At 33.2% G+C, this 16,050-nt stretch overlaps 1 protein-coding gene across 5 annotated transcripts in view; it reads left to right on the forward strand.

The window, feature by feature from the left end:
- The window catches only part of LOC114328732 (potassium voltage-gated channel protein Shaw), a 597,781-nt gene that overhangs the window by 351,620 nt on the left and 230,111 nt on the right, over positions 1–16,050 (forward strand). For all 5 annotated transcript variants that reach the window (XM_028277676.2, XM_028277680.2, XM_028277679.2 and 2 more), the window contains exon 3: positions 11,672–11,804. In XM_028277676.2, the coding sequence (XP_028133477.1) occupies positions 11,672–11,804 (133 nt within the window). The remainder of the gene's footprint in view (positions 1–11,671; positions 11,805–16,050) is intronic.

Genomic DNA, 16,050 nt, shown 5'->3' on the forward strand with positions numbered 1-16,050 from the left:
GTACGTATGTCGCCACCGCCCAGCAAAAACTACCAGACCGATTTTGATGAAATTCGGTATGAGTAAGTTTAAGAGAATTTTGTCGAGAAACTAAGCTTAAAAAAAAACCTCAAATTCAACTCAAAGTAAGCTCATCGATAAGTAAATAAAAATACGGAATTTGACATTTCCAAATTCAAAATGGCGGCCAACATGGCCGACCGCCCACCCGACACATTTCCCTACCTATCTAAAAACTTGTTTAAGATAAGTTTAATTTGAAAAAGTCGTTATATAGCCTAAAGGTGGGGCTATAAGAAGAATATTATCGTTTTTCAGAAAAAGTTACGGGTTGCCTACATTAAGGGGTCGAAATTTGACATAAATTTGAACTAGATTTTCTCAAAAATGGCTCAAAGCAATTTTTTTATTTTTTGATATATTTTTGATATCCTGTCGGTAAATTGAATGACATTAGTCAGATTTCTTAACTCCCCATAGGAGGGGAGTTATGACTTTTTTATAAATAAATATTCGAGTGCCCGTAACTTTCTTCTTAATAGAAACTAAAATTTGAAATTTTGCAGACATATATGGTACTTTATTATCCATTAACACAATAAATTTTACCAAAAATATGGCTTCCGGTTGAACCGGAAATGAATAAAAAATCTTAATTTTTTTAGATTCGCCCTGTATATTTTTACATATTTTGAAACAATGCAAAATTTCCTTTCCAATGACATAAAATTCATTGCTGTAGCTCAAAAACTTGAAAAGTTACGGTAAATAGAAATTTTGCTATAATCTTATGTGTGTCCTCTCTCACGCGATGATAGCAGAGCATTATTGTAGGGCAGTCAATGAGGGTATTTGGCTCCGAATTCCATCCTACTGCTACTACATTGATGTACTTGATATTTTCAGAGTAAGTAGGAAATAGCTCAAGAAACAAAATCTACCCTATATACTATGGCGCTTTTTATCTTGGTGCGGTTCCCACTTCTTCAAGGGGGTGGAAAATTTGTTGGTCAAAATAAGCACGGAAGTGCCTAAAGAACCTATTTCTAAGCAAAAACTGGTCTATACTTTTTTTTTTTGAGAACTCAATACTTATTGGCCATTTTCATTGAAAAATGACACCTTTTCAAACGGATTTTTTGTGAAAACCTTAAAAACTATGCATCGAATTAAAATTTAAATGCATTGTTTTTCTTTTGCAATACCTTTTAATATAGTTTTATTTCTATTTTCAAAAAGTTGAACGGGTTTAAAATGAATGGTTTTTGTAAAAAATGTGATCAAATTATAAAACGAATTTTTAAATTTTCTTAAAAATCTTCCTTTTTCTCCATGTAATTTGAAAATAAAAATATTTCACCCCTGAGAAGTGGTGGTAACCGCCCCCATGATAAAAGCGCCATAGTATATAGGATAGACTTTGAATTAAGAGCAATCTCTTTGAATTAGGAGATTGGGCTACTCCCAAAATTTCATTAAAATCCATGCAGTAGGATAGAATTCGTAGATAATATCTTGTTCTTAATCTCACGCATTGACTGGCGTAATCGAAATAGAATGAAATGCAAATATTGTAAACTATTAATTTCTCAGAAAAATGAACTAATTTAAAATGAAAGTATGACTATAATATTCTATTGATTTATGCAATAATCTATACATCTATAGTGTGTCCCCGAAATATGGCATCGAATATTTTCTCAAATGCAGGAATTAATGATGCGTAGAACCATAAAATACTTTCAAGTACAGAAGGTGTTTCTAAAATATCAAAATAACGAGTAATTTTGTTATTTTTATAGAATGCCAGTATCTAGTACCATAACGATAATAGATCGGTATGAGAAAGTTCTCGGGTGGCCCTTCCGTCCAGCGTTTTTTGTTTTATACTTACGTTCTTATCCCACAGTCTATCTATCTATCTAATGAGCTCTAAACATCCATCCTTGGATACAGGCCTCCTTTTCCTTCAGTGTGTTTTTGCAGGTCATCCTGGTCATCTGACCATCGCATATGTGGCCTTCGCCTTTTTCGCTTGTGGTTCCACGGTCTCCAATGTATAATAATCGTCTTAGTACATTTTTCATATTTCTGTCAAATGGTCTACAATTCTCGTATGCAGTCTCTTGTTTGACCTAATCCATTTTTTATACCTTCTTCAGCTTTTCCTTTGGTTGTTATTATGAAATCTAAATACTTCTACTTGTCAGTTCCTTTGACTTGTTTACTTTCGTCTATTTCCAGCTGTTTTATTTGTGTATTTTACGTTGTTAGTTATTCAGTTTTCTTTAGGTTTATTTCCATTCCATTTTTTGTATACGACTGTTCCAGTTTTCTCACCATAAAGAGGTCATCTTCGTCATGTGCGATTACTGTATGAAAACTGCAGAAAATATGAAAACTGACTTGTAAAAAATTGAATTTAAAATAATATGTTTCCACAAGCTTTGCACAAATCGCTTACCTTGAAAATTGGTATTCTTTAGGATTTGGTTATGCAGACGCAGGTGTAATGACTCAATTCATCACTGCTTCCATGAAATTCTAGCACTCGCGGACGGTGCCGTCAGTTAGATGAAAGGCGAAAAAATTTGGAATTCGTAAGTTCTTTCGTTGAAGGCTTGGAGCGAAGTCGTACCTTTTTGTCCTAAAGGTACTCAACGGATAATGTCCATTCATATTTTTCGTGCGATCATCGGATAATCGAGAGATATGCGATTGGCAACACTGATTGTATACGATTCGAAAAGCGAATTTTGCACTTGTGGATGCGTAAAAATTGAAATTGAGCATTTATTTAAGTTTGAAGACACACAAGGTTATTCTGCATCATTTTACAGGGGCAGACCAAAGCAACTAAATATAATTATTAAATTATCAAAACTTATTCTACCCGACAATAAATAGATATTAGAATGAGAGTCAATATAAAATAAAGAAATAAAGATTCCCGAACAATTACTATTTGGTCGTCAGCAAAACTTACGGTATACAGGGTGTTTCATTAATAATTGTCCATATAGTGACTGGAGAAACTTTAGCACAAAATACGAAGATTTAACCTAAAACACTTTAATAAAATGTGCTTCCTTACAGAGTTACAGGGTGTTTTATCTAAAAATTTAAAAACTATTTTGGCTCAGCATTTTAAAACTGTTTGACGTATCTTTTTTATACTTAGCAGAAAGTGCGACTACTAGACACCCTACTAAATAATGATAAACAAACGTTTCTAGCTACTACCAGAGGCGTACGAAAGGGGATGGTGAATGGTTGACCCTTCTCAAATTCTACACCACTGGAGGAATAACTATTTTAGTGCTATTTTTAGATTCTCCAATACTTTCCACGTAAATAATATACTCTTCATTGGTAGCGATAAAGTCATTAGTTTTCGAGATATTTCAAGTTAAATATGAAACGGCACAGTTATTTTGATTAATTTATGATATGATTCATATGATTAAAATTTAAAAATTATTTGTACCCAGTACTATAAAACTATTTGGAGTATCCTTACCATACTTGGCAGAAAGTGTAGGTACTGTACACCCTACTAAATTAAGATAAATAAACGTTTCTAGCTACTACCAGAGACGTACGACAGGGGATAGTGGCTGGTTGAACCTTCCCAAATTCTACGCCACTGACGAAATTGCTATTTTAGTGTAATTTTATAATTTTGCAATACTTTTTATGTAAATAATATACTCTTCATTCATAACGATAAAAGGATTAGTTTTCGAGATATTTGAAATTAAAAATGAAACGACACAATACATTAATCAAAATAACCGTGTCGTTTCATTTTAAACTTCAAATATCTCGAAAGCTAATGACTTTATCGTTACGAATGAAGAGTATATTATTTTCATAGAAAGTATTGGAGAATCCAAAAATTGAACTAAAATAGCAATTTCGCCAGTGGCGTAGAATTTGGAATGGGTCAACCATTCACTTTTCCTCGTCGTACGCCTCTGGTAATAACCAGAAACGTTTGTTTAATATAATTTAGTAGTTTGTACAATACCTATACTTCCTGCCAAGTATGAAAAGGATATGTCGAATAGTTTTAAAATGCTGAGCAAAAATATTTTTTAAATTTTTAGATAAAACACCCTGTAACTCAGTAAGAAACCACATTTTATTTAAGTGTTTTAGGTTAAATCTTCGTATTTTGTGCTAAAGTTTCTCCAGTTACTATATGGACAATTATTAATGAAACACCCTGTATAGGTATTCGTTGCTTACTGGTATGCCCAGTCCTTCGTACTTTTTTTCCATGGTTTCAGGTTTTTTTCTAGAAATATTTTGAACAGAATAGGGGATGTGTATCAGCCCTGTAGCAGTCCCTTTGTCATCTTAAACGGACTACATATTCTATTGCTAGTTTTGATAGAAACTTAGATAGACTGTTATTCTTGTAGATTGTTTTTACTACTTTTATTAATATTCATGGGACTTTTTCCATTGCTTCCCATATCTTGTGGTTGAGAAAGGGCGTATAAAATAGACTAAAGTATCACCAGCCATGGGCTGGAATAAAAAAAAATGTGTGTGTACATTGTAAGCACCTAAGCAGGTATACTTCTATTATATGATTTTAACGAAATAAATATACTTTCAACATATTATTTGTATTTTATTTAAAGATTAAACTAATTTTTACTTACTACTTTCCAAAACTTACTTCAAAAACGGTTTAAATGCAACAAATTTCATTCTAGGACAAATAGTGAATAGGAAAAGGTGATAATGTCCGGAAACACTGCTTTTGGAATGTCACTGCAATTCACTGTTATCACTATATATCTAATTACAACAATAGTAGTTGCTGCTTAGAGGAATGTTTTCTATGTTACGGCGAATACTGGCAACGTAGCTTCTGCGGAGTAAAAGGTGCGAATTCAACTGAGGTTATTACATACTAATTACTGTTAATTACTGTATTAAATCGATTGATTCAATGGTATTCTTCATAGAAGAATGCAATGTGAACACCTAAATAGGTATAACACCAAAGGAGTGAATATTAGCGGTTTTTTTGCAGTGCGTGGCTTACGAGATCATGCGACTGATCCAAAAGTGAGCTTGTAGCAAACTGGCTGTTGAAACTGGAAAACTGGCGGCAAATTTTTCGTTTTAGCGGCTTTTATGACCGGTTAGATCACTTCTAGGATCAAGTATCGGTTTGTATGTTTAACGAATATTATTTTCTACAGGGTGAAACAGAACCATCTTGGTTCAAGATATCGAGTCATAGGCGCTCTTAAAATCTACAAAAGGTAAATGAACGAATGTATCTTAGCCACTATTTTTCAATTAGTTGTTAATTCGTGTAAATGTAACCTACGAATGCTTCTGCTTTTGACAAAAATGGAAATTTGTTTGTTATAAGAACGGTAGATTATATCAATGTTATAACCGTGAAACAGTTACAGTAAAAAAACAAGTAACCACTTAACAAAATCGTTTAAAAGAAGTAGTAGTCGTTTTATTTTATTTAAAACTTCCTGCAATTCTACTCGTTCTCGTACTCTGCGAAAGAGAACTCAACTAAAACGTGTGCTTTCTGCTGACTTAATTAGATAAGCCGGCATTCGTGAATAGATTTGGTTCCTCATTAACGTATTAGAAACCAGTTAATTACACTTTTAGGGCAGAATGAATTCGACTTGCACACGAAGGTCTGTCGTCTGCATTGTTCGCAAAACTAATCGATTTTACATTATGATTGGAATGCGAGCCTGAGTTGAGTCTATCCGGGAATGGGAATGAAAATAGTTAAATATAAAACTGATTGCAGGTACCTGAATGACTGAGATTGATTTTGAGTAATGGGCAGTCAATGGGGGTATTTGGCTCCGAATTCCATCTTACTACATCGATTTACTTGATATTTTCACAGTAAGTAGGGAATAGCTCAAGAAACAAAGTCTACCCTATGCCGATGTGCGCTTTTATCTTGGGGAGAAACAAAAGACAGCAACAGTATTTATAGATCTAACAGCAGCATATGATACTGTTTGGAGACAGGGATTAATATATAAACTGGCCCGCATTATCCCCTGCAGAAAGATAATTAACCTCATTGACAACATGCTGACCAACAGAGCCTTCCAGGTTATAATGGGAAAGGAGACGAGTAGACAGATGAAACTTAACAATGGTCTTCCACAGGGTTCTGTCCTTGCCCCTTTACTTTTCAGCCTCTATATTGCTTACATGCCTGAAACCGAATCTCGGAAGTTTGGATATGCTGACGACTGGACCCTTGCAACAAGCCACCAATCTTTAGAAACTACAGAAATCACTCTCACGAATGACTTATCCATCCTCAGCGAATACCTTAAGAAATGGAGACTACAGCCAAGTACTACAAAAACTGAAGTATCAGCTTTTCATCTAAACAACAAGTTGGCAAACAGAGAATTGCGAGTGTATTTTAATAACAAGCTGTTAAAACACAATAAATACCAGAAATACCTTGGGGTTACTCTAGACAGAACGCTCACATTCAGAGAACACCTGACGAAAACAGCAGCAAAATTGAAAACACGCAACAATATAATACAGAAACTCTGCGGCACTACATGGGGGTCCACAGCATCAACATTAAGATCCTCTGCTCTTGGCCTGATATATCCGGTGGCAGCATACTGTGCTCCAGTGTGGCTAAATAGCAGACATACCCACCTGGTCGACACCCAACTAAACCGTACTATGCGTATGATAACAGGCACAATTAAGCCCACCCCTACAATGTGGCTACCTACCCTTAGTAATATAGCACCACCCAACCTACGCCGCGAACATGCATTGGTTAAAGAATATAACAAAATAATGGACAGTCGCCAGCTTCTAGTCCACAACGACATCCCCGATATTCTTGGAAACCTTCTCCGATCCATGTTACCCCCTCTACAATCTGCTCAAGCGCTGCAGCAATCCAACTTTGACTTAAATACCCGATGGAGAGAAGATTGGGAAAGTAGGACAGATCCGCATTACCATAGTCTACCGGACATCATAGGGAAACCTGGCGAATTTGAACGTCCCCGTAAGATTTGGGCAGCGCTTAATCGAATTCGAACAAACTGTGGAAGATGCGCCGACTCCCTCCACAGATGGGGTAAACTCCCCTCGCCTTCTTGTGACTGCGGCGCTGCAAGACATACAATCAGTCACATTGTTCAGGACTGCCCAAGCAGAGCATACACAGGCGACCCTATAGACTTTGTAATGGCAACCGAAGGGTCAATCGAATATATAAAAAAATTGGACATCTGTTTGTGATGCATTGTATAATGCATAAATCTAAATATATTCTGTGATATACTTAAGCCATACGCTAAATAAAATAAATAAATCTTGGGGGTGCTCCCCACCCCTTCTCGGGGGTGAAAAATGTTTTGGTTAAAATAGCCACGGGAAAGGCTAGAGAACCTACTTTTAAGCAAAAACTGATCTATGATTATTTTTTGAAAACTCAATACTTTTTGAGTTATTCGTGGTTGAAAATTGGCCATTTTCATTGAACAATGACACCTTTTCGGACGGATTTTTGCGAATACCTTAAAAACTATGCATCTAACAAAAAAACTATATAAAACATTTCTGTAGGTTATAAAAACACAGAGAGATTCGTTCCTTCATAAATCTTCTAGTTAAAAAACAAAGAGGGATATGGTAGGTAAGAAGAGTTTGTTTTTTGTTTATTTAGCTGCATGCTCAAATCGGTGTATTCAACTTGAAATAACAGAGAAACTGTCGATTTTAGGTGTAAAATAATACTAATAACTTTTGTAGTGCTTGAAAAGACCTTTAAAATAAGCAGTACTAATTGTCGATTACATGCAAACTAAGCGAGATATTCTGCAAAAAATTTATGACTAATGTATTTTAAGAAGAAATGAGAAGTTTATTTAACCCCTCATCCATCAGAATTTAAATACATCGTTTTTCCTTCTACAGTCCTTTTTATGATAGTGCTATTTCTATGTTCAAAAAGTTGGGCTGGATTAAAATGAATGGTTTTTGAAAAAAATAAGATCAAATTATAGAGCGCATTTTTAAATTTTCTTAAAAATCTTTTTTCCTCCATGTAACTCGAAAAAGATAAGAGATACGAAAAAAAGATACCACACAAAAATGTAGGGCTTTCTCGGATAAAAATCTCTTTTTTATTTTTCAATACTGTATCTCTTATCATTTTCAAGTTACATGGAGAAAAAGGAAGATTTTTAAGAAAATTTAAAAATGCGCTCTATAATTTGATCTTTTTTTTTAAAACCATTTATTTTAAACCCGTCCAACTTTTTGAAAATAGAAATAACGCTATAATAAAAGATATTGTAGAAGGAAAACCATGCATTTACATTTTGGTGGATGGGGTTAAAATTACTTCTCATTTTTCCTTAAAATACATTAGTCATTTATCAATTTTGTTTGCAGCATAATATCTGGCTTAGTTTTAATGTAATGGACCTTTAATATAGCTCATTTTAAAGGTCTTTTTAAGAACTACAAAATGTATCAGTAGCATTATACACCTAAAATCGACCGTTTCTCTGTTATTTCAAGTTGAATACACCAATTTGAGAATGTACCAAAAAACACACTATTTTCACCTACCATATTTCTTTTTTTATTATAACTAGAAGATTTATGAAGACAAGTGTTTCTTTTGTTTTTTTACAACCTAAAAAAATGTTAAATATAGTTTTTTTTAGTTTGATGCATAGCTTTTAAGGTATTCGCAAAAAACCGTTCGAAAAGGTATTATGTCAATGAAAATGGCCAATTTTCAACCACGAATATCTCAAAAAGTATTGAATTTTCAAAAAAAATTATAGAACAGTTTTTGCTTAGAATTAGGTTCTCTAGCGAATTCCGTGGTAATTTTAACCAAAAATTTTTCCACCCCTAAGAAGGGGTGGGAACCACCCCCAAGATAAAAGCACACATCGGCATAGGGTAGACTTTGAATTAGGAGATAAGTAGAGGCTAGGCCCAAAATTTCATTAAAATCCATGCAGTAGGATAGAATTCGGAGGTAATATCCTATTCTTGCTCCCATTGACTGGCGTATAAAGCTATATTACTTATTTTATTTTTGGTTTATTAGAATAATTTAAAATTTAAAAGTTTAAATGTAGTGAAAGACAATTTTTATGTTTCATTTCGATTCAGAGGAGATGCACAATGTACAGACAGCTGTTTCTTTTTACAACGTCTTCAGTGTAGCTGCATGCTCGCCTCTGAATCAAAACGAAACGAAATTGAAATTCCCCTTAAGGGAATGGGTACCTATTTTCGGCTGCAATGCTATTCAAATGGGGATTAATTTTTTTTGGAATCCTTAGAAAACTAATAAGTATTTTTGAAAAATTTAAACGCAGAATGAAAGATTAAGTTCTTACCGAGGGCCGAACTCCCTGAAATTTTCTATAATGCTTATAAATTACAGGGGTGAAAAACTAAGAGAAAATGTAGTGTTATTTTTAATTTCAAATATCTAATTGTGTGGAGGTATGTTATGGAGGCATGTTGTCGAGTCGGCTAAAACCCACGAAGGGTTGTAACGCCACGGAGTAAGTAAGTAAATATCTCATTCAAAAGAAACTTTTTATTTATTCTAAGGGAAAAACATTAAAATCCTGTATAAAAGGTATATTTAAAATCCCTCTAAAGGGCCACATCAAAACATAACTAGCTTTCGACTGGTTCACCAGTCATCATCAGTGTTTACCTAAAATGAATATAACCTGATAAAATAATGCAAAGATACTGAAATTTTGACTACGCTTAAGAAAATTATAGGTTATACTCACGTGCAATGTACATGCAATGTACGTGCACGTGAGTAGAACCTATAATCTCGTTGGTAGGAACACATTCCATATAATTATGGACGTATAATTACATATTCGACATAATTATCCGTCAATGAGGAGGCTGAAAGGAAGAATGTGGAGAAAATCGACAAATCTGAATTAGAGGCTTTTACTGGTATGTTAATTTTGATGTACATTGTAATTTTGTTGTAAGCTTTGTAAGTTGTTTATATTAATATTTGAAAGATGCTGTGTTTAATAAGCATAAGATTCTTAAGTTTAATGCATTTCCAACAACTCTCAATAAATATATTAGCTATTCTCGAGGTGGACATTTTTTACCCACCCTTGGGCGTACATGGAACCTAAAAAAGGTTGGGCGTTTAAGGGTTAAGTCTTCATTTATATCTCGGTCACTAAGCGATATAGTACTCAGCATAAACCTTTCCATTTTCCTCTGAGCTATTTGCAGCGTTTTAGAAGTTGTAGCTGTCAATGTCAAAGTTTCGGCACCATAAGTCATCACAGGCAACACACATTGGTCAAATGTTTTACGTTTTAAAGAAATTGGTATATCGCTTTTAAAGATGTCTTTAAGTTTTCCATAGGCTGCCCATGCTAGGTTTATTCTTCTTCGTAGTTCGCATGTTTGGTGGTCTCTTGTGATCTTTATTTCGTGCCCAAGGTATATGTAGATATTTTTCCACTAGCTCTACTTCGTTGTCTCCAATATTGATATTTCCGCTATTTCACTGTTATGTCATTGAAATGACAACGAAGTAAGGACCATAAAATTAGATGTTAGAATGCATCTACAGTAAAGAAGGATGGAATAAGCATGTTCCGTATTAAGGCAGAATTATTAGATAAAAAGAGAGATGCCTCTAAGAGAGCGCCAACCAAGTTTTTAACGCGAAACAAGTAAAACAAATAAAACAAGAATATTATTTCTTCTTCTTTACGTGCTATCTCCGCGACGAAGGTTGGTAATCATCATTGCTATTCTCACTTTTGATACTACAACCCGAAAGAGTTCAGTTGAGCTGCATCCAAACCATTCTCTGAGATTTCTTCGCCAGGACATTTTTCTCCTACCTATGCTGCGCCTTCCTTGAATCTTTCCCTGGATAATTAATTTTAGGAGTTCATATCTGTCACCACGTGTTATATGACCCAAGTATTGAAGTTTTCTTATTTTGATGGAATGCAGTATCTCCCTGCTGTTCTGTATTCCTCTTAGTACTTCCTCATTGGTTATTCTGTCTGTCCAGGAGATTCTCAGCATTCTTCGATACGTCCACATCTCAAATGCTTCCAATGTATTGAGGCGTTGTCTATTGAGGGTCCATGTCTCCACAACATACAAAAGGAAAGAAAATACATAACATTTTAATACTCGCTTTCTAAGATTTAGGCTGAGGTCTCTACTACATAATATTTGTTTCATATTAGTGAATGCACTTCTAGCCTTTTCTATTCTAATTTGGATTTCTTTGGTATAATAGTTTGTTTCACTAATGTTTGTCCCTAAATAGTTATAATTCTGAACTCGTTCTATCGTCTTATTATTTACGTGTAGATTGATGTTTCTAATATTTTTCTTTGATATAACCATGAATTTAATTTTCTGTATGTTTAGTGACAGACCAAACTCTTCACTCGTATTATTAATAACGTTATATTAAGAACATATTAAAGAATATCATTAATAACATATTAAAGAAAATAGAATAAAATAATTATTTAAAAATACCGTTTATAACGTTACAAAACGGTTGTACTTTAATTAACAACTAATTAATTGCGAATTTATTTTACGTTCTTTTTGTTTCCAGAACGGGTAAGCTCCATTATCCCACCAACGTATGCGGCCCCCTTTTTGAAGAGGAATTGGAGTTCTGGGGATTGGATTCGAACCAAGTGGAGCCCTGTTGTTGGAGCACGTACAGTGTCCATAGGGATACGCAGGTGAGTGGCATTTTAGTGGAGAAGGTCTTTGAATAGCGACAGAATCGGTACAGATTTTTTAAATTATTTAGGAAAAGTGTTGTAACTAAGTATATTAGATATTTGTATAGGGCTTTTTAATGCTTCTCATTTGTTTCGGGCTTCTTTTATATGTCGTATAATTCGTGTATAATATTAATATACAAATGAGGAGTGTTAAAGAGTTCTATTATAAAAATTAGATGAGATATTTTATGAAAATGTAACACTATTGTCACTGAAAAAATATTTGAATAGCACGTTCTCTCCATGGCAATTTTTTTGAGAAAATGCATACAAAAAAATTTAAGTTTAACATCTTTTTTTTTTCTTTCCTTATTGGCTTTGGATTATTTGATCCATTCAGCCACGATAGATACTAAATTACTGTTTGCTACAATATTCCAAATATAATAAGAATACGTACATATTCGCACATATAATACTTATGCACGCACATACATACATAGATAGATACTGAAATCAATACAAAGGAAAAAAAACCAAAAAGGGGGGTGGAAACATTAAATTGACCGGCAGGTATACCCTTCATTCATGGCCATAACCAACTTAAATTAATTTACAAATAATGAAATTCACAAAAAACTAAATGCTAAGACTTAACACTAATAAATATATAAGTTTTTTTTAACACAGCACTAAGGCTTCAACCCGGTTCGACACCGCGGCGGTTTAGACCTTCTTTGTGTTTTTAATCTCTTTCCCTTTTTTATTTTATAATTTATTATACTTTTTTATTTATTTTTTGTTTGTTTTTTTTGTTTTTGTTTTTTAATATTTTTTGTTATTTTTTTTGTTTTCTTTTTTCTAGTTTTTTTTTTAAATTTTTGTATACATATTATTTTTTTTATTATTTATTTTTTTATTTTTTCAATATAAATATTATTATATAATAATATAATAATATATTTTCAATATAAATTTTCAGTAGATCTTTTCAGAGCAGCCGCCAATAAGGTACGGATAGCTTTGATGATAGCCAACCTCCGATAGGAGAAGGAACTACAAGAAGAAGAAGTTATCCTGTTTGAAGAATGCATTTAGAATTGTTTGTATGTAGGGATGTAAAACTGGTTGCAGTACTTCACCAATATATCACGAGCTGTCAGTTCCTATCGTATATCTTGTTCGATTATCAGGTTTTAAGAAATACAGTCGAAAAAATGAAAGATTACCCATGAAAGAACATATAAAACACGCTGCATTTTTCTGTCATCGTGTAACAAAAGAAATTGGCCAACGCAAGTACATGTAATACCTATATCGTTGGTACTGCTGGTTGGTTGGTTGGCTGTTCTTATAGTATTGGTACCAGTTCATTATTTTCTGGAACATAGAAAAGATGTGTTTAATATGATCGCTCATGGGCATTCTTTCATTTTTCCTACTATACATATATAGTAAATTGACTTACATTATTTATTAATGACTACATCACTTATTATTTGGTAATATAAACCAAACAAGCATACGTCAGTCTGTTGTCTTCGAATAAAGACTAGGTACAACATTATAGTCCAGAGAAATAAGATTTTTCTCGTGACACATCCCCCTCCAGGCCGAAACCAAATTTTTTGAGTAGTATGGACATCTACATTAATAACCTTTTTCTACAAACATGTTAAAAATGCAATTTTTAGCACTTCATACGTGCGTTAAAAATGCTACTTTAAGGCACTAGTGCTTTAATAGTATATTGTGCAACAAGTGCAGAAAGGTACTAATTTCTCACGAGTTTGAAAAGTTGCGGTACGAGCGCAAGCGAGTGCCGCAATTCAAACGAGTGAGAAATTACCTTTCTGCACGTGTTTCACACTATACTTTTTCTACAAGCACAGTTTTTCCTAAAAATAAAAATCACAATTTCCAAACGACGATTAATTATAATAGGTACCTATGTGATAAATTTTAAACTGTATTTAGTTAATACCTACTAATCAATTTAAATTCCTTATACCTAAATAAATTGCACAGAAATCAGTTAAAAAATTAATGCACTGCCTTAATTTGTTTAAATTTAAACAATTATTACACATTATTGACATTATATTTATGCAGTCACGGATTTACACAAAACCTACTTCATTCGACGTCTCTTGCACAGGTTGCTAAATCCTTATTGGTTATTTGATAATTATAAAATGTTTAATAAGAATAAAATTGTAAAATAAAACAGTTGTAACATCCATAATTTATTTTCTATGCTATAGTTAAATATAATAATTGTCTTATAGGTTATATATTTGTCTAAAGTTTAACCACGGATGTAAACAGAATATAACGTTACTCAGAATGCGGTAGTCCACGGATGTAAACAGAATATAACGTTACTCAGAATGAGGTAGTCAACTGTGCAGAAAAGAACTTTTTCTACAACCACTATTCAAAGTGCACTTTTCTGCACGGTTTTATGTTAGCAAACTTGATATTTTCTCACAGTATAAGGTATTTGACATTAGTGTGCAGAAAAGTGACGTTTCTGTGCCGCAAAGTGACGTTTCTGTGCCGCAAAGTTCTTTTCTGCACAGTTGACTACCTCATTCTGAGTAACGTTATATTCTGTTTACATCCGTGGACTACCGCATTCTGAGTAACGTTATATTCTGTTTACATCCGTGGTTAAACTTTAGACAAATATATAACCTATAAGACAATTATTATATTTAACTATAGCATAGAAACTAAATTATGGATGTTACAACTGTTTTATTTTACAATTTTATTCTTATTAAACATTTTATAATTATCAAATAACCAATAAGGATTTAGCAACCTGTGCAAGAGACGTCGAATGAAGTAGGTTTTGTGTAAATACGTGACTGCATAAATATAATGTCAATAATGTGTAATAATTGTTTAAATTTAAACAAATTAAGGCAGTGCATTAATTTTTTAACTGATTTCTGTGCAATTTATTTAGGTATAAGGAATTTAAATTGATTAGTAGGTATTAATTAAATACAGTTTAAAATTTATCACATAGGTACCTATTATAATTAATCGTCGTTTGGAAATTGTGATTTTTATTTTTAGGAAAAACTGTGCTTGTAGAAAAAGTATAGTGTGAAACACGTGCAGAAAGGTAATTTCTCACTCGTTTGAATTGCGGCACTCGCTTGCGCTCGTACCGCAACTTTTCAAACTCGTGAGAAATTAGTACCTTTCTGCACTTGTTGCACAATATACTATTGCGGCACAGAAACGTCACTTTGCGGCACAGAAACGTCACTTTTCTGCACACTAATGTCAAATATCTTATACTGTGAGAAAATATCAAGTTTGCTAACATAAAACCGTGCAGAAAAGTGCACTTTGAATAGTGGTTGTAGAAAAATAGTATATTGTGCAACAAGTGCAGAAAGGTACTAATTTCTCACGAGCTTGAAAAGTTGCGGTACGAGCGCAAGCGAGTGCCGCAATTCAAACGAGTGAGAAATTACCTTTCTGCACGTGTTTCACACTATACTTTTTCTACAAGCACAGTTTTTCCTAAAAATAAAAATCACAATTTCCAAACGACGATTAATTATAATAGGTACCTATGTGATAAATTTTAAACTGTATTTAATTAATACCTACTAATCAATTTAAATTCCTTATACCTAAATAAATTGCACAGAAATCAGTTAAAAAATTAATGCACTGCCTTAATTTGTATAAATTTAAACAATTATTACACATTATTGACATTATTTTTATGCAGTCACGGATTTACACAAAACCTACTTCATTCGACGTCTCTTGCACAGGTTGCTAAATCCTTATTGGTTATTTGATAATTATAAAATGTTTAATAAGAATAAAATTGTAAAATAAAACAGTTGTAACATCCATAATTTAGTTTCTATGCTATAGTTAAATATAATAATTGTCTTATAGGTTATATATTTGTCTAAAGTTTAACCACGGATGTAAACAGAATATAACGTTACTCAGAATGAGGTAGTCAACTGTGCAGAAAAGAACTTTGCGGCACAGAAACGTCACTTTGCGGCACAGAAACGTCACTTTTCTGCACACTAATGTCAAATATCTTATACTGTGAGAAAATATCAAGTTTGCTAACATAAAACCGTGCAGAAAAGTGCACTTTGAATAGTGGTTGTAGAAAAAATATTTTTAAGGCACTGCAGTTCGTGTTGACCGTATAGACAATTTTCATGTAATGTCAAAAAAATATAAAAATGGAATGTCAGTCACGTTCAAG

Source organism: Diabrotica virgifera, chromosome 7, assembly GCF_917563875.1.
Source record: "Diabrotica virgifera virgifera chromosome 7, PGI_DIABVI_V3a".
NCBI lineage: Eukaryota > Metazoa > Arthropoda > Insecta > Coleoptera > Chrysomelidae > Diabrotica > Diabrotica virgifera.